General features: G+C 49.8%; 2 protein-coding genes across 4 annotated transcripts in view; one reads left to right on the forward strand and one right to left on the reverse strand.

Annotated features, from left to right (window-relative positions):
* prpf19 (pre-mRNA processing factor 19) overlaps positions 1–3,129 on the reverse strand; it is an 8,947-nt gene extending 5,818 nt beyond the window's left edge. Inside the window, exons 1-6 of the mRNA XM_061245776.1 lie at positions 2,866–3,129; positions 1,985–2,134; positions 1,604–1,680; positions 1,088–1,229; positions 513–586; positions 30–95 (exon numbers count right to left, since the gene is read on the reverse strand). Of these exons, the coding sequence (XP_061101760.1) occupies positions 30–95; positions 513–586; positions 1,088–1,229; positions 1,604–1,680; positions 1,985–2,134; positions 2,866–2,884 (528 nt within the window). The 5' untranslated portion in view covers positions 2,885–3,129. The remainder of the gene's footprint in view (positions 1–29; positions 96–512; positions 587–1,087; positions 1,230–1,603; positions 1,681–1,984; positions 2,135–2,865) is intronic.
* wu:fc21g02 overlaps positions 1–19,332 on the forward strand; it is a 28,756-nt gene extending 9,424 nt beyond the window's left edge. Inside the window, exons 1-10 of one of the 3 annotated variants that reach the window (XM_061245888.1) lie at positions 3,875–4,199; positions 5,376–5,418; positions 5,943–6,224; positions 6,687–6,971; positions 7,823–7,986; positions 8,941–9,240; positions 10,168–10,233; positions 16,561–16,668; positions 17,111–17,128; positions 17,375–19,332. In XM_061245888.1, coding sequence (XP_061101872.1) covers positions 5,379–5,418; positions 5,943–6,224; positions 6,687–6,971; positions 7,823–7,986; positions 8,941–9,240; positions 10,168–10,233; positions 16,561–16,668; positions 17,111–17,128; positions 17,375–17,548 — 1,437 coding nt within the window. In that variant the 5' untranslated portion in view covers positions 3,875–4,199; positions 5,376–5,378 and the 3' untranslated portion in view covers positions 17,549–19,332. Of the gene's footprint in view, positions 1–3,874; positions 4,200–5,375; positions 5,419–5,942; positions 6,225–6,686; positions 6,972–7,822; positions 7,987–8,940; positions 9,241–10,167; positions 10,234–16,560; positions 16,669–17,110; positions 17,129–17,374 lie in introns of those variants that run through there. The other 2 variants (XM_061245886.1, XM_061245887.1) reach the window with 2 other exon arrangements.
* Position 19,333: the final 1 nt, after the last annotated feature.

A 19,333-nucleotide genomic window follows, 5' to 3' on the forward strand; every position in this document is an offset into this window, starting at 1 on the left:
ATGGTACCCCATTGGTGGAGGTCTCTTACCTTCTGGATGACTTCAGGGGTCATTCCCACCTGCTCGCTCACCTCCATCAGCTCACCACCACCAGCCTGGGGAGAGGAAATCATTTTACACCAGCATCCACTTTACACGTCACAAAGTGTACTTACTGCAGAGTAACTAAAAGTGAAATAGTAACTAGCACCATATCAGGACTGGTCTTGAAAACCAATGTTTCTGCCTCCACTACATGTCCTGGCGAATTATTCCATACTGAAGACTGTGTGAAAAACTACTTCCCAATATCTGTGTGGAATTTATCCTTTCCAATTTCCATTTATACCCCCTCGCTCTGCTAACCGAACTCATCCTACCCCCTTGAAGAGATCTTAAGCATCTTAAGTCCTTCCTCGCAACTATATTGCGCTAGTTTATTTCTAATGTTTCCACCCTCTTCCACTTTCCCAGGATCGCACTCCCCCATTGGATAATCCTGTGACGGACATGTGTTTGGACCAATGACTCACCGCAGCCGCTGGCTGAGAGGCGGGGACAGTCTGGGGCACAACCAGCCCAGCCTGGGGCTTCAGGGTGGCCAAAGCTAGAGAGAGAGGAAGGCCAATCAGAGCACTGTATATTTACATACAGAGAGAGGAAGGCCAATCAGAGCACTGTATATTTACATACAGAGAGAGGAAGGCCAATCAGAGCACTGTATATGTACATACAGAGGGAAGGGGTGGAGAGAGGGACATGGAGAGAGGAAAAGAGACAGAGTGTGGGGGGAGAAGGAGAGGGAGAGACAGAGAGGGGGAGGGCAGAGGGAGAGACAGAGAGGGGGACAGAGGGGGGCACAGAGGGGGGGATAGATGGGGGGCACAGAGAGGGGGATAGATGGGGGGGCACAGAGGGGGGGATAGATGGGGGGATAGATGGGGGGCACAGAGGGGGGGATAGATGGGGGGCACAGAGAGGGGGATAGATGGGGGGCACAGAGAGGGGGATAGATGGGGGGGGCACAGAGGGGGGGATAGATGGGGGGGCACAGAGGGGGGGATAGATGGGGGGGCACAGAGGGGGGGATAGAGGGGGGCGCTCTTACCCTCTCGGGCGGCGGTCACCTCCTTGGTGAGGCGGGCGATGACCCTGCAGGCGGCGTCGTGCTGGTACAGGGCGTGAGAGAGCTCCTGCCGCGTCGTCTGGAGCTGCTGCCTCAGAGTGAAGCTGTGCAGCATCACCGCGTCCTGGGCGAGAGACATTCACATTACACTGAGAGAGAGAGAGAGAGAGAGAGAGAGAGAGAGAGAGAGAGAGAGAGAGAGAGAGAGAGAGAGAGAGAGAGAGAGAGCCTGGGCGAGAGACATTCACATTACACTGAGAGAGAGAGAGAGAGAGAGAGAGAGAGAGAGAGAGAGAGAGAGAGAGAGAGAGAGAGAGAGAGAGAGAGAGAGAGAGAGAGAGACATTCACATTACACTGAGAGAGAGAGAGAGAGAGAGAGAGAGAGAGAGAGAGCCTGGGCGAGAGACATTCACATTACACACAGAGAGAGAGAGAGAGAGAGAGCCTGGGCGAGAGACATTCACATTACACTGAGAGAGACAATATAGTTCACTCACCCACTCATCCTGCAGGGCTTTGAGGATGGCAGGAATGCTGGTGGCAGAAGGAGCCTTGGGCCGGACAGGGTGGGAAACTGAAGAAGACAAATCAGAGACTAGTCACACACACACACACACACACACACACACACACACACACACACACTCACAGCACACTCACGGTGTGCTACTCACACAGGAATCAGACAAACTATGTAAAACACTGTATAAATCCTTTAGAAAACTGCAAATTCTTGAGAAATCAAGTGGAAATTACACTTCCTCATCTGTGATCACGATTACTTTGGATGTAATGTTGTATGTGTGTGTGTGTGTACTCTCTCACACAAACACACACACACACACACACACACACACACACACACACACACAACTTACCCTTGATGTCGATGAGCTGTTCCTCGGACAGTGGTTGGCCGTTGATGGGGTCAGCTCCATTCTCAGCGATGTACTTCTCAATGAGCCGGCGCTCAAACACCTGGTTAGAGACCGGCGACAAACAGGGGCGCTCCGGCACCTCGTTTGAGACTGTGGGGTGGAGGTCAGACCATCAGTACAGGACCGTAATCATACCATTTCATTTTTATGATACCAGTGGACTGATAGTATGATTTGACCACCTGTTTATGCCGGAACGGACAACTTAAACTTTTGAATTCCTGTTAGCCACACTGATATGCAGTTTTTAGCTAATGTAGCTAATGTACATTTAATCTGCACATTTACCTGTGACTTCAGCCACTCGTAATGGTATTAAGGTATAGTATACTTCCTATACACGGCGGTTAATTTACATACATCTGGACTTCACTACACTGTAGTTCAGTGAAATGTTTATCACGGTAACAGCAAAGCATGCTGGGGAAGACTCCAATGTCCGAGATAAACGGCAACAGGTCTGAAGCAAAATCATGCCGAGGTCGAACGTTAGCTTGCTAATCACTGTCCAACACTTGCTACGTCCAAACTGCCAAACATATAAGTTCAAATCAAACAGTTATTTTCCTCAATGGACCCAAGTTTAATGTAAAACTAGCTGCCTTGCCGAGCTAATGAGCTAATGCTAGCCAACCAACACCGGTTAGAATTAACTTAGCTGCAATGTTAGCAAACTCTAGTTATCAGAAAAGTATTGATCTTAATTGGTGAGTTAAAGCGAATCAACTAAACGTCGATAAAACACCACGACACAATAATTCACATTTCAACAGTTCGTGGATTGCATTTCTCCTAGCCTAGGCCAATTCATTTGAACTTACTTGCACAAACTAAAGACATCTTCCTTAAAGCGCCGTTTGATCGGTCCAATAATGACAGTAACTAGAAGGCAAATTTGTACGCCCCGATAAATCGTTCACTAACTTGTGAAATTCTTCTGCCGTCTATTTCTTAACGCTTATTATTTATTTTTGCGGGTTTTCTTAGTTCTGCAGCAGGATCGTACACGCTGCGTGCCGAACGTTACCGCGTTTCCCTTTGCATGATGGGATAGCACGTATCCTCCAACTCCACCTCCACATCGGCCGAGCTGGCAATAAACCTGTGGAACCAACACGACAGCGATTAATTTGTGAATTTCAATGTCACGTTTCTTTTCGGGGAATGACTTGATAAAAGTCAGAAAATAACACATTAAGGCATATCTGTTTGCGTGTTCAAAGCTGTGCCAAATATGTCCTTTTGAGATTTATTTATTTATTATTTAACAAACATTTTGTAGACTATTCCGTGTAAAGTTGATACGACTCAAAGTCGTGTCTATCATTATTGTTATCATAGTTTGGTGCAACAGTCAGTGCATGTAATGTTTGTATGATTAACCCCTTATCCACACAGACCGAGTAGTCGACACAGTTTATGCTGATATTAGCCTATAGCTACTATCGTCCTCAATCTCGAAGTAAAATGGAGAATGGAGATGGATGTAGTTATTTATTCTGTCAGTAGAGGACAGTATTGACAGGCATATTTTCGATTTGTGAGTTCTTATCATGGCGACACTGTTGGTATCATTGGTTCCCAAACTTCCTTCGTTTTCCAGAGATGTACCAGTAGCATTTCTTAGGTTGAGAATCACAAATTGAGATTTAATTTACAAAGTGCGCTAGCCTAAATGCTAAATTATACATAGCGCAGCTTTTGCATTTACTAGTAAACAGTTTTAAATTGTAATGTTGTATTCAATTTATTGTCTGCATGAATATCTAAAGGAACGTTTTGAGGTTAATGTTAGATTCTAGAGTTGGCTTTGTGCTACATGTAAATACACTTTTTTCATACGCTGAAAATATACAATTTCAAACATTGTAAAACGATAGTGCAGATATCTCTCTAAACATCCAGCCAACCTAGTTTGAATATAAAAGATAAGAAAAATGCAACGCTAAAATTTACATTGTGGCTGGTCACGTGTTTCGGGCTAGTTAAGACTGTAAAGAATTCCAGACGGGTAGAGTGGGGGTCTGAGGGGGCTCTGCTCCTCGTCTATAATTGTGTTTCACCATTTCTCCTGTGCTCTAGTTACCAGTAAGGCGTCATTTCAGCGTATTATTTTAAACATCGAGCATACAAGAATCAACTAACACGCATTATCGTGAGTAGTCTATATCTGCGGTTGTTAAAGACGATGCGCCGCATGGATTTAGATAGAGAAATAGATGCTATCATATGTTCATAAACTTGCCTAACCTCCATTTTAGATATTGTCACTAACCACCAGATAAACCAGTCAGGTAGCTGCGCATTCTCCATTGTGTGCGAATTTGTTGCGCATAGGTTTAATTAAACTGTTCGGTCTTCCGATTGTAAAACTGGGTTTCACCCGTCTTTTGTCCATTGAATAACTGCATGGCCGTAGCCATGGTAGCCTAATATTGTGCAGAATATTGTAAAACGGGTTAGTCGAATTAAGATTTAACTGCACATATATATTTAATAATTGTGCTCGTTGTATGTAGACTCGGATATATGAATATCATGTATGAATTATCATCCATTCGTTTTGTTGATTAGGCTATTTGTTGGCACGTTGGGGGAACGCCCTTCGGAGGCTCTGGGTTAATTTGGCTGGATTCTTTTAATCTATGAAACGCTTGCGGGGAAAAAAATCAATGGTTCTCAGGAATTGAACTCGTTAGTTTCAAATCTTGTATTTAGATTGTAACGATTAAAGAAAATAACTCATAGCCTAAATGCAATAATAAATGCCTTAATTACGCCAGGTTACGTATGGTATGCAAAGTAACCGAGATGTATCGTTTACTCCAGTATAAAATAAAATAGTAACTTAATTAAATTCAACATTGCCGTGTACAGTTGAAGAAGAAAATCAGCACATTTGTACTGGCAGATACGCCGTCACCACACGAGTATCTAACTGCACGCATCTCTACTTTATAGCCAACTGTAGCTTACCGTGTACGCTATTTTTAAACATGACAAAACAAGTGCGATTCTTCCACGAATTTGGTATTTCGCATAGTTACTTTAATTAATGTAGGCCTACTTTTAATTTATGTAGGCATTTTTTCAAAATGAATGGATTGATTTATCCATCCTCGTGCTTGCGCTTCTGTACATAGCCGACCGTATAAAGGCTGTGTGTAAGAGTATCCTCCTCCCGTAGCCACACATCAGACGACCCCCATCCCAAAACGCAATAAATCTCAACGACCAACTGCTACGACCGCAGAAGATAAGATATTTTAATCACGCTTTCTTTCCTGACTTAAGTTTGTTGCTCAAATCTCTCTTATTGTTCTCTTCACAGGCAATGCTGGTCTGGATACTGCTTGCAGCCACCTTCTCTGTTGGTAAGTTTCAGAAAATCTGATTAAAATAAACTGTTCCTGAAACTACCTGTAAACTGTACTAAACCAGACTGATCTGCACTACTGTATTTTCGTGTAAGCTGTGCTAAAACACCATCCACCACTGCACTGTATTTACAGGTAAACTGTGCTAAAACACCATCCACCACTGCACTGTATTTACATGTAAACTGTGCTAGAACACCATCCACCACTGCACTGTATTTACATGTAAACTGTGCTAAAACACCATCCACCACTGCACTGTATTTACATGTAAACTGTGCTAAAACACCATCCACCACTGCACTGTATTTACATGTAAACTGTGCTAAAACACCATCCACCACTGCACTGTATTTACATGTAAACTGTGCTAAAATACCATCCACCACTGCACTGTATTTACATGTAAACTGTGCTAAAACACCATCCACCACTGCACTGTATTTACATGTAAACTGTGCTAAAACACCATCCACCACTGCACTGTATTTACATGTAAACCGCTCCCTGTCTGTGCCCAGATGGCCTGCGGATAGAGAACCGGACGCAGCTGGCCTACGGGCGGGATCTAGTGATCCCGCTCTCCCGGCGGGCGGCGGTGCTGTACTTCTCCCCGCTGGACACACAGTTTGCCCCCGTGGCGGTGTGGAACGTCCAGGACCCGGGGGCCAGCCAGTGGAGAACCGGCCGCTCTGACGGCAGGCGCTGGATGCTGGAGGGCGTGACCTACGAGGACCAGGGGAAGTACACGCAGCACGACATCACCAACCACATCCTGTCCTCCGTCATTCTCACCGTCAGAGGTAGGGCCAGCCGGGTGGGACGGGAGGGTCCAGTTGTGTCCGCGTTTAAATCAACAGCGGCCCATTCTTTACCCCAATTCCCTCCCTCTCCCCTTTGTTCTGGTATGAATGTTAAAAGTAGCTGACCGTGTACCCTTTGCCAAGAGGGGCCGCTGTGTCATCTGATAGTTGTTGAAGGGATAAAAGGAGGATGTGACATGGATGGGGGAATTAAAATGTGTAAAATTTCCAATGTTAAAATGGAAGTGAAATGTGCAGCATGCTGTAAAGCACTCTGAGGATGAGAAAATCGCTGTATGAAATGCAACTGTCTATCGATGCTCACAATCGAGTCGTGAACTAGTAAAAGCTTCTTCTTAACCTCTGTATATTCAGTTCTCTCTATCTTTGAGTTTGAAACACAGCACTCACTGTGTCTCCCCCCCTCTCTCCTCTGTTCCTCTGTTTCCTGTCCTCCCTCAGAGGAGCGTCAGTATTTGGACCGCCATGTGAACGGCTCGATGAGCATCCCGCTGCGTGTGCCGCTGGCTGACGTGGGGCTGTCCTTCAGGCCGGAGGGCATGGAGGAGAACTTCAGCCTGGTGCGGCTGGGGAAGCTGGACACCACGGACTCCACCTACCAGGACCGGCTCCAGCTGGGCCTGACCAGGATCGTCCTGGAGGAACTGAACCTGCAGGACAGTGGGCAGTATGAGCTGCGCGACCGACACCTCAACCTGGTGTCCAGCACCCGGCTGCGAGTCAGCGGTCAGTTACCCGTCATTACCAACACACTCTGTCATTACCAACACTCAGCATCATTACCAACACACTCTGTCATTCCCTCTCTACGTGCACCTGGCGGTCGAGCTGCACGTTCACGCCTGCTTTCCGTTCTGGTTCCTCAGTGGTGGAATGACTTTTAGAACAGCATTCCATGTGTATTTTCCTAGTTCTGGATGTGATGTCTTGACTTGTGGTATAACCTATGCACTTGTAAGTCGCTTTGGATTAAAAGTGTCTGCCAAATGACAAAAATGGAAATGTAAAAAATTACCAACACTCAGCCTCATTACCAACACACTCTGTCATTACCAACACTCAACATCATTACCAACACACTCTGTCATTACCAACACTCAGCATCATTACCAACACACTGTCATTACCAACACCCAGCATCATTACCAACACACCCAGCATCACTACCAACACACCTAGCACACCGCATCATTACCAACACACTCAGCATCATTACCAACATACCAGACCAGGGCCAAACACATAATTATTTTGGATTCAAATACTTTCCAGTCCTCGATTGATCTTGCCTGGTGCAATTGAACAAACCAAAGAGGACCAGGATATGTGAGAGTATTCCATTGGTTCCAATGCATCAGACAAGCTCAGTAAAGCTTAGGAAAATATTTGAATCCAAAACAGTTGACCCACGTCTGCAATAAAATCAGCGTCATTACCACACTTGGTGTCATTACCCAAACTTGTTTCATAACTTGCTTTGAAGCGCTGACTTATATCATGTCTTAGGGCATTACATGTATTGCGGTGGGTTTCTGCCCTAAAGCGGATACTGATGGTGATGTAACCCCCCCCCGCAGACTCTGAGGACACGTCAGGGAACCCCTACCTGGGCCTGCTGGCCCTGCTGGGCGTGGGGGGGGGCATCTTCTGCTGCGTGAGGAAGAAGAAGTGCTGCAAGAAGAAGAGCCCCCATATTCAGGGAGAGGCGCAATCCCCTGACCAGCCCAACGGAGAGGGCCAGGTGTGTGTATGTGCATGTCTCTGTATATGTGTGTGTGTGTGTGTGCATATAAAAATATAAATGTTCCAGTCCATGTGTACACCAATGAACCAAAGCTTTATTACCACTCACAGATGAAGAGAATAACGTTGATTATCTCGTAACAAAGGCACATATGAAGGTGGGGGATATATTAGACAGTAAGCAAGCCGTTGGTTCTCGTAGTCTACGTGTTGGATGTGGGAGAACCAGGCAGGCGTGAAGTGTTTGGGTCAGAGCAGTTTATGCGGCACGCAGACGACCAACAGCAAACAGCCAGGTGGTCATAATGTTCATCTGTGTACATAAACAGTGTGTATGTGTGATACAGGCAGGTGGTCATAATGTTCATCTGTGTACATAAACAGTGTGTATGTGTGATACAGGCAGGTGGTCATAATGTTCATCTGTGTACATAAACAGTGTGTATGTGTGATACAGGCAGGTGGTCATAATGTTCATCTGTGTACATAAACAGTGTGTATGTGTGATACAGGCAGGTGGTCATAATGTTCATCTGTGTACATAAATAGTGTGTATGTGTGATACAGGCAGGTGGTCATAATGTTCATCTGTGTACATAAACAGTGTGTATGTGTGATACAGGCAGGTGGTCATAATGTTCATCTGTGTACATAAACAGTGTGTATGTGTGATACAGGCAGGTGGTCATAATGTTCGTCTGTGTACATAAACAGTGTGTATGTGTGATACAGGCAGGTGGTCATAATGTTCGTCTGTGTACATAAACAGTGTGTATGTGTGATACAGGCAGGTGGTCATAATGTTCATCTGTGTACATAAATAGTGTGTATGTGTGATACAGGCAGGTGGTCATAATGTTCGTCTGTGTACATAAATAGTGTGTATGTGTGTTTCTTGTGGAGGGTGTGTAAGGTTTACATGCGTGCTTTGGTGCTGCTTTCTGTGTTTCAGGTTTTCTATCATCCAACTCCCAATGATCCCAGCAATGCAAACTGGACTGACCCATCAGGACCACCCCCGAACTGGACTGATCCAGCTGGTCCTCCACCGAACTGGGCCGGACCAGGTGGACCACCACAGAACTGGACCGGCCCGGCTGGTCCTCCACCAAACTGGGCTGGACCAGGTGGACCACCACAGAACTGGACCGGCCCGGCTGGTCCTCCACCAAACTGGGCTGGACCGGCTGGTCCTCCACAGAACTGGGTCGGACCACAGCAACCATACTATGGCCCAAATCCCCCCAGTGTGGTAGGTTTGGGGATTATTCAGACATGACATTTTCATCCACAGACCCTTTATCTGAAGTATAGGGTTGAATGATGTTATGCAGGTGGGGAGGGGCCATCTGCTTGGCTGCAGCATTGGCCCGAAACAGGACTTTGAATCTGATCCTGGCAGCGACTGGTAGCTAGTGGAGTGACCTTAGCAGGGGCGTGACATGCAAGAACATAGGAAGGTTGAAGGCGAGTCAGGATGAGCTGTAGTAGCTGGAGGGCGTAGGCTGGCAGACAAGTTGCTGCAGGGAAGCAGGGAGTTGCAGCAGGGAAGCAGGGAGTTGCTGCATGGAGTTGCAGCAGGGAGTTGCAGTTGCATCTAGTCGGGCGATTACCATAGCCCAGATGAGTAGCTGTGTGGAGTATGTCGAATGGTCCTCCTGATGTTCTACAGAAGGAATCTGCCGCATCTTGATGCTGCTGCAACTTGCTTTTTGAAGAGAGCAGATGGCAGTCACTGGAGTTCCATCAACGGCGACTGAGAGTGCTTGGGTTAGGGAGCCTCTGTGAGGGACTGCTCAAGCTTGTCGAGGTTGAGCTTCAGGGGACGGTTAAGTCGGCTCATTCCAGAGCGTTCCAGACAATCTTGTATGTGTGTGTGCAGGATGCAGGTGTGCGTGTGCGCAGGATGCAGGTGTGCGTGTGTGTGTGCAGGATGCTGGTGTGCATATGTGTGCGCAGGATGCAGGTGTGTGTGTGTGCAGGATGCAGGTGTGCATATGTGTGCGCAGGATGCAGGTGTGTGGGTGCACAGGATGCAGGTGTGCATATGTGTGCGCAGGATGCAGGTGTGTGTGTGCAGGTTACGGGAGTGTGTACGCAGGTTGCGGGAGTGTGTGCGCAGGTTGCAGGAGTGTGTGTTTGTTCGTGTGACAGTCTGATGCTGTCTTTGTTTTTGCAGCCCAGCATGTACCCCCCACCGAGCCCTGGACCCCAGCCCCAGTGGAACCCAGGCTATCAGACTGCGGTGAGCAAAGCCAATCAGCCCCCACTGCCCGGTTTCCCTCTCTCCCACTGCCCTGTGTTTCTCTCTCCCCCACTGCCCTGTGTTTCTCTCTCTCTCCCCCACTGCCCTGTGTTTCTCTCTCTCTCACTGCCCTGTGTTTCTCTCTCTCCCACTGCCCTGTGTTTCTCTCTCTCTCACTGCCCTGTGTTTCTCTCTCCCCCACTGCCCTGTGTTTCTCTCTCTCACTGCCCTGTGTTTCTCTCTCCCCCACTGCCCTGTGTTTCTCTCTCCCACTGCCCTGTGTTTCTCTCTCTCCCACTGCCCTGTGTTTCTCTCTCTCACTGCCCTGTGTTTCTCTCTCCCCCACTGCCCTGTGTTTCTCTCTCTCTCTCCCACTGCCCTGTGTTTCTCTCCCCCACTGCCCTGTGTTTCTCTCTCTCTCTCACTGCCCTGTGTTTCTCTCCCCCACTGCCCTGTGTTTCTCTCTCTCTCTCTCTCACTGCCCTGTGTTTCTCTCTCTCTCACTGCCCTGTGTTTCTCTCTCTCTCGCCCACTGCCCTGTGTTTCTCTCTCCCCCACTGCCCTGTGTTTCTCTCTCTCACTGCCCTGTGTTTCTCTCTCTCTCACTGCCCTGTGTTTCTCTCTCTCTCTCACTGCCCTGTGTTTCTCTCTCCCCCACTGCCCTGTGTTTCTCTCTCCCCCACTGCCCTGTGTTTCTCTCTCTCTCACTGCCCTGTGTTTCTCTCTCTCTCCCACTGCCCTGTGTTTCTCTCTCTCCCACTGCCCTGTGTTTCTCTCTCTCCCACTGCCCTGTGTTTCTCTCTCCCCCACTGCCCTGTGTTTCTCTCTCTCTCTCCCACTGCCCTGTGTTTCTCTCTCTCTCTCCCACTGCCCTGTGTTTCTCTCTCTCTCCCACTGCCCTGTGTTTCTCTCTCCCCCACTACCCTGTGTTTCTCTCTCCCCCACTGCCCTGTGTTTCTCTCTCCCCCACTGCCCTGTGTTTCTCTCTCCCCCACTGCCCTGTGTTTCTCTCTCTCTCACTGCCCTGTGTTTCTCTCTCCCACTGCCCTGTGTTTCTCTCTCTCTCTCCCACTGCCCTGTGTTTCTCTCTCTCCCCCACTGCCCTGTGTTTCTCTCTCCCACTGCCCTGTGTTTCTCTCTCTCACTGCCCTGTGTTTCTCTCTCTCTCTCCCACTGCCCTGTGTTTCTCTCTCTCACTGCCCTGTGTTTCTCTCTCCCCCACTGCCCTGTGTTTCTCTCTCCCCCACTGCCCTGTGTTTCTCTCTCTCCCCCACTGCCCTGTGTTTCTTTCTCCCACTGCCCTGTGTTTCTCTCTCTCCCACTGCCCTGTGTTTCTCTCTCTCCCACTGCCCTGTGTTTCTCTCTCCCCCACTGCCCTGTGTTTCTCTCTCCCCCACTGCCCTGTGTTTCTCTCTCTCACTGCCCTGTGTTTCTCTCTCCCCCACTGCCCTGTGTTTCTCTCTCTCTCTCCCACTGCCCTGTGTTTCTCTCCCCCACTGCCCTGTGTTTCTCTCTCTCTCTCACTGCCCTGTGTTTCTCTCCCCCACTGCCCTGTGTTTCTCTCTCTCTCTCTCACTGCCCTGTGTTTCTCTCTCTCTCACTGCCCTGTGTTTCTCTCTCTCTCTCCCACTGCCCTGTGTTTCTCTCTCCCCCACTGCCCTGTGTTTCTCTCTCTCACTGCCCTGTGTTTCTCTCTCTCTCACTGCCCTGTGTTTCTCTCTCTCTCTCTCACTGCCCTGTGTTTCTCTCTCCCCCACTGCCCTGTGTTTCTCTCTCCCCCACTGCCCTGTGTTTCTCTCTCTCTCACTGCCCTGTGTTTCTCTCTCTCTCCCACTGCCCTGTGTTTCTCTCTCTCCCACTGCCCTGTGTTTCTCTCTCTCCCACTGCCCTGTGTTTCTCTCTCCCCCACTGCCCTGTGTTTCTCTCTCCCCCACTGCCCTGTGTTTCTCTCTCCCCCACTGCCCTGTGTTTCTCTCTCTCACTGCCCTGTGTTTCTCTCTCCCCCACTGCCCTGTGTTTCTCTCTCTCTCACTGCCCTGTGTTTCTCTCTCTCCCACTGCCCTGTGTTTCTCTCTCTCCCACTGCCCTGTGTTTCTCTCTCTCACTGCCCTGTGTTTCTCTCTCCCCCACTGCCCTGTGTTCCTCTCTCTCTCACTGCCCTGTGTTTCTCTCTCTCCCACTGCCCTGTGTTTCTCTCTCTCCCACTGCCCTGTGTTTCTCTCTCCCACTGCCCTGTGTTTCTCTCTCTCCCACTGCCCTGTGTTTCTCTCTCCCACTGCCCTGTGTTTCTCTATCTCTCACTGCCCTGTGTTTCTCTCTCTCCCACTGCCCTGTGTTTCTCTCTCCCCCACTGCCCTGTGTTTCTCTTTCTCTCCCACTGCCCTGTGTTTCTCTATCTCCCACTGTCCTGTGTTTCTCTCTCTCCCCCACTGCCCTGTGTTTCTCTCTCTCTCCCACTGCCCTGTGTTTCTCTCTCTCTCTCACTGCCCTGTGTTTCTCTCTCTCCCTCACTGCCCTGTGTTTCTCTCTCTCCCCCACTGCCCTGTGTTTCTCTCTCTCTCACTGCCCTGTTTCTCTCTCTCCCCCACTGCCCTGTGTTTCTCTCTCTCCCACTGCCCTGTGTTTCTCTCTCTCTCCCACTGCCCTGTGTTTCTCTCTCTCTCTCACTGCCCTGTGTTTCTCTCTCTCTCCCACTGCCCTGTGTTTCTCTCTCTCTCCCACTGCCCTGTGTTTCTCTCTCTCCCACTGCCCTGTGTTTCTCTCTCTCCCACTGCCCTGTGTTTCTCTCTCTCCCACTGCCCTGTGTTTCTCTCTCTCTCCCACTGCCCTGTGTTTCTCTCTCTCCCACTGCCCTGTGTTTCTCTCTCCCCCACTGCCCTGTGTTTCTCTCTCTCTCACTGCCCTGTGTTTCTCTCTCTCTCCCACTGCCCTGTGTTTCTCTCTCCCCCACTGCCCTGTGTTTCTCTTTCTCTCCCACTGCCCTGTGTTTCTCTATCTCCCACTGCCCTGTGTTTCTCTCTCTCCCCCACTGCCCTGTGTTTCTCTCTCTCTCTCACTGCCCTGTGTTTCTCTCTCTCTCTCACTGCCCTGTGTTTCTCTCTCTCCCACTGCCCTGTGTTTCTCTCTCTCACTGCCCTGTGTTTCTCTCTCCCCCACTGCCCTGTGTTTCTCTCTCCCCCACTGCCCTGTGTTTCTCTCTCTCTCACTGCCCTGTGTTTCTCTCTCTCTCTCACTGCCCTGTGTTTCTCTCTCCCCCACTGCCCTGTGTTTCTCTCTCTCCCACTGCCCTGTGTTTCTCTCTCTCCCACTGCCCTGTGTTTCTCTCTCTCCCACTGCCCTGTGTTTCTCTCTCTCCCCCACTGCCCTGTGTTTCTCTCTCTCTCCCACTGCCCTGTGTTTCTCTCTCTCCCACTGCCCTGTGTTTCTCTCTCTCACTGCCCTGTTTCTCTCTCTCCCCCACTGCCCTGTGTTTCTCTCTCTCCCACTGCCCTGTGTTTCTCTCTCTCCCACTGCCCTGTGTTTCTCTCTCTCCCACTGCCCTGTTTCTCTCTCTCTCTCACTGCCCTGTGTTTCTCTCTCTCCCACTGCCCTGTGTTTCTCTCTCTCCCCCACTGCCCTGTGTTTCTCTCTCTCCCACTGCCCTGTGTTTCTCTCTCCCCCACTGCCCTGTGTTTCTCTTTCTCTCCCACTGCCCTGTGTTTCTCTATCTCCCACTGTCCTGTGTTTCTCTCTCTCCCCCACTGCCCTGTGTTTCTCTCTCTCTCTCACTGCCCTGTGTTTCTCTCTCTCTCTCACTGCCCTGTGTTTCTCTCTCTCTCCCACTGCCCTGTGTTTCTCTCTCTCACTGCCCTGTGTTTCTCTCTCCCCCACTGCCCTGTGTTTCTCTCTCCCCCACTGCCCTGTGTTTCTCTCTCTCTCCCACTGCCCTGTGTTTCTCTCTCTCTCCCACTGCCCTGTGTTTCTCTCTCTCTCTCCCACTGCCCTGTGTTTCTCTCTCTCTCTCTCACTGCCCTGTGTTTCTCTCTCTCCCACTGCCCTGTGTTTCTCTCTCTCACTGCCCTGTGTTTCTCTCTCCCCCACTGCCCTGTGTTTCTCTCTCCCCCACTGCCCTGTGTTTCTCTCTCTCTCTCTCACTGCCCTGTGTTTCTCTCTCTCTCTCCCACTGCCCTGTGTTTCTCTCTCTCCCCCACTGCCCTGTGTTTCTCTTTCTCTCTCACTGCCCTGTGTTTCTCTCTCTCCTACTGCCCTGTGTTTCTCTCTCTCTCTCCCACTGCCCTGTGTTTCTCTCTCCCCCACTGCCCTGTGTTTCTCTCTCTCTCTCACTGCCCTGTGTTTCTCTCTCCCCCACTGCCCTGTGTTTCTCTCTCTCTCACTGCCCTGTGTTTCTCTCTCTCTCACTGCCCTGTGTTTCTCTCTCTCTCACTGCCCTGTGTTTCTCTCTCTCCCACTGCCCTGTGTTTCTCTCTCTCCCACTGCCCTGTGTTTCTCTCTCTCCCACTGCCCTGTGTTTCTCTCTCTCTCTCACTGCCATGTGTTTCTCTCTCTCCCACTGCCCTGTGTTTCTCTCTCTCTCTCACTGCCATGTGTTTCTCTCTCCCCCACTGCCATGTGTTTCTCTCTCCCCCACTGCCCTGTGTTTCTCTCTCCCCCACTGCCCTGTGTTTCTCTCTCTCTCTCACTGCCCTGTGTTTCTCTCTCTCTCTCACTGCCCTGTGTTTCTCTCTCTCCCCCACTGCCCTGTGTTTCTCTCTCCCCCACTGCCCTGTGTTTCTCTCTCCCCCACTGCCCTGTGTTTCTCTCTCTCTCTCACTGCCCTGTGTTTCTCTCTCTCTCTCACTGCCCTGTGTTTCTCTCTCTCTCCCACTGCCCTGTGTTTCTCTCTCTCCCACTGCCCTGTGTTTCTCTCTCTCCCACTGCCCTGTGTTTCTCTCTCTCCCCCACTGCCCTGTGTTTCTCTCTCTCCCACTGCCCTGTGTTTCTCTCTCTCTCTCACTGCCCTGTGTTTCTCTCTCTCTCCCACTGCCCTGTGTTTCTCTCTCTCTCCCACTGCCCTGTGTTTCTCTCTCTCTCACTGCCCTGTGTTTCTCTCTCCCCCACTGCCCTGTGTTTCTCTCTCTCTCCCACTGCCCTGTGTTTCTCTCTCTCCCACTGCCCTGTGTTTCTCTCTCCCCCACTGCCCTGTGTTTCTCTCTCTCTCTCCCACTGCCCTGTGTTTCTCTCTCTCCCACTGCCCTGTGTTTCTCTCTCTCCCACTGCCCTGTGTTTCTCTCCCACTGCCCTGTGTTTCTCTCTCTCTCCCACTGCCCTGTGTTTCTCTCTCTCCCACTGCCCTGTGTTTCTCTCTCTCTCCCACTGCCCTGTGTTTCTCTCTCTCTCACTGCCCTGTGTTTCTCTCTCCCCCACTGCCCTGTGTTTCTCTCTCCCACTGCCCTGTGTTTCTCTCTCTCCCACTGCCCTGTGTTTCTCTCTCCCACTGCCCTGTGTTTCTCTCTCTCTCACTGCCCTGTGTTTCTCTCTCCCCCACTGCCCTGTGTTTCTCTCTCTCTCTCACTGCCCTGTGTTTCTCTCTCCCCCACTGCCCTGTGTTTCTCTCTCTCCCACTGCCCTGTGTTTCTCTCTCTCTCCCACTGCCCTGTGTTTCTCTCTCTCTCCCACTGCCCTGTGTTTCTCTCTCTCCCCCACTGCCCTGTGTTTCTCTCTCTCCCACTGCCCTGTGTTTCTCTCTCTCCCACTGCCGTGTTTCTCTCTCTCTCTCCCACTGCCCTGTGTTTCTCTCTCCCCCACTGCCCTGTGTTTCTCTCCCACTGCCCTGTGTTTCTCTCTCTCCCACTGCCCTGTGTTTCTCTCTCCCCCACTGCCCTGTGTTTCTCTCTCTCTCCCACTGCCCTGTGTTTCTCTCTCTCCCACTGCCCTGTGTTTCTCTCTCCCCCACTGCCCTGTGTTTCTCTCTCTCTCACTGCCCTGTGTTTCTCTCTCTCCCACTGCCCTGTGTTTCTCTCTCTCCCCCACTGCCCTGTGTTTCTCTCTCCCCCACTGCCCTGTGTTTCTCTCCCACTGCCCTGTGTTTCTCTCTCTCCCACTGCCCTGTGTTTCTCCCTCCCCCACTGCCCTGTGTTTCTCTCTCTCCCACTGCCCTGTGTTTCTCTCTCTCACACTGCCCTGTGTTTCTCTCTCCCCCACTGCCCTGTGTTTCTCTCCCACTGCCCTGTTTCTCTCTCCCTCGCTGTCACGGTTCATTATTGCATAAATTAAGTGAACCATGTAGGAATTACAGCTGCTGACTGAGCCCTCTGTGTGTGTGTGTGTGTGTGTGTGTGTGTGTATCAGGGTTATACCCCTGTGATGTACAGTGCACCTCCCACTGCTTCAGAGCCAGTGAAGGAGGACCAGAAAGAAGCAACAACTCCTGACACCCAGACTGCTGCTAACACTGAGGTAAGTCTCACACACACACACACACACACACACACACACACACACACACCTGTGTTTCTCTCTCTCTCCCACTGCCCTGTGTTTCTCTCTCTCTCCCACTGCCCTGTGTTTCTCTCTCCCCCACTGCCCTGTGTTTCTCTCTCTCACTGCCCTGTGTTTCTCTCTCTCTCACTGCCCTGTGTTTCTCTCTCCCTCACTGCCCTGTGTTTCTCTCTCCCCCACTGCCCTGTGTTTCTCTCTCTCTCTCACTGCCCTGTGTTTCTCTCTCTCTCTCACTGCCCTGTGTTTCTCTCTCTCACTGCCCTGTGTTTCTCTCTCTCTCACTGCCCTGTGTTTCTCTCTCTCTCACTGCCCTGTGTTTCTCTCTCTCTCACTGCCCTGTGTTTCTCTCTCTCCCACTGCCCTGTGTTTCTCTCTCCCCCCCACAACTCCTGACACCCAGACTGCTGCTAACACTGAGGTAAGTCTCACACACACACACACACACCACATACACACACACACCACACACACACACACACACACACACACACACCACACAGACACACACACACACAGACACACACACACACACACACTCTCACACACACACACACACACACACACACCACATACACACACACACACACACACACACACCACATACACACACACACACACACACACACACACACACACACAGAATGACGTGCTCTTCCTGTCTCAGGACTCGGATGGGACCCAGAAGCCCCCGTCTTCTCCCCTCCCTGTGAGCTCAGACTGTCTGCACTCCTCAGCCCAGGGCATCCAGTTCCAGATCGACAAAGGGGACAGGACAAAAGACTCCAGTACCCACAATCCCCTGGGCAGCGGAACCTCAGAGACCGCCAACTTCCTGTAGAGCATCACTTCCTGTGTGCCGTTCTTTGAGGGCCACAATCCCGGGTTCTCTGCCACTTCCTGCTACCTGGAGACCCTGGATCGTGACTGCTTTCTGGCCTACTGTTGAGTATACTGTATACATCGAGTGCACTGGATGAGGAAGTTGAGGCGATATTAAATGTAGTGTACCTTAAAATCCCATCATGATAAATGCAATCCCTCAGTGTGGCCACCCCTGAAACAGTCTCCTGACTACTGTGTCCTCTAAATATGTACGGTCCACCAAACACACTGCAGGCTGTCTCATATTCTCCGCACTACATTCAACGGTGCTGCGGAAGTGTCGTAAGAAATGAAAAGCCACCCACCTCTTCCTCTCTGATTTATTGGACTGTGATTGGACCCAAAGATCCTCAGTTCCTCTCTGATTTATAGGACTGTGATTGGACCCAAAGATCCTCAGTTCCTCTCTGATGGACCCCCCAAGAAGTATGGATTACTTCCTGAAAAGTGTGCTTACTACACAAAAAAAGAGAAGCTAAACCCTGGTAATATACACTCAGTGAGCACTTTATTAGGTATTTATTACTTATTTTTTAGACTTATTGGGTCTTCTGCTGCTGTAGCCTATCCACTTCGAGTTATGATGCGCTGTGTGTTCAGAGATACTCTTCTGCACACCACTGTTGTAATGTGTGGTTATTTGCGTTACTGTCACCTTCGACCGGTCTGGCCATTCTCCTCTGACCTCTCTCATTAACAACACGCTTCTATCTGCAGAACTGCTGCTCACTGGATGTTTTTAGTTTTTCGCACAATTCTGAGTAAAGTCTAGAGACTGTTGTGCATGAAAATCCCTGGAGATCAGCAGTTACAGAGAGTCAAACCAGCCCGTCTGGTACCAACAATCATGCTACGGTCTTATAATCTGCATGATTTTATGACTGCACTGCTGTCCCACGCTTGGCTGATTAGATAATTGCATGAATAAGTTGGCGTTCCTAATAAAGTGCTCAGTGAGTGTATATATCTTGGCAGATTTTAAGTCCACTACACCGAGTGAACATTTCACCAGCTTAACTTTCTCATCCAGCGTATTCACGGTCTGTTGTCGGGAGCACATCACATACTGATATAAGCTAGCGGTATGTCTCGTAGACGGTGCGTAGTTTTAGGACACGGCTGAGATAACCGGCCTCCTCTCCCCTCTCTCCTGGCTCAACGCTTCTTTTCAAACACTTTAACGGCAAACTGAAACAGAAGTTAGAGCAGCAGTATACAGAAGGAAATGCACAAGTATTGCAATTTTATAAATTGTTTTGGAATATATGGTTATGAAGAATTGACTAAATTGAGGGAAAAGTGAATTTTGATTTCAGCTTGTCTTTAACGTAAAATTCCTGCAGGATTACTTACAATTTTAAGAGACATATATTTTCGTCAATGTCCTGAAGATGGTTCTTGTTTCACGTGATTCATACGTTTAAGATGCTTTGTTCACAATTCTCAAATGCAAAATTCTTTAAAGTCTAGATACTGGAAAACGTGAATTTTCTTGGAATCATATCATTGAAGTGAAAAGGTTTGTAATAACCCAAACGTACGTGTCTGTAAACACTCTCTGATCCTGCGGGACTGTACAGGTGCCAGAAGCACAGCCAGGTGAGCAGGGAGCGGAATTCTGCCGGAGGTCTTAAGGTCTGTAGGTCTGTAGGTCTGTAGGACTGGAGGACTGGGGGTCTCGGGGTCTGAAGGTCTGGAGGTCTGGGGGACTGGCCCCCAGTCGTGGGGGAGGAGTTTAGTG

Source organism: Conger conger, chromosome 6 (genome assembly GCF_963514075.1).
Source record: "Conger conger chromosome 6, fConCon1.1, whole genome shotgun sequence".
In the NCBI taxonomy this organism is placed as follows: domain Eukaryota; kingdom Metazoa; phylum Chordata; class Actinopteri; order Anguilliformes; family Congridae; genus Conger; species Conger conger.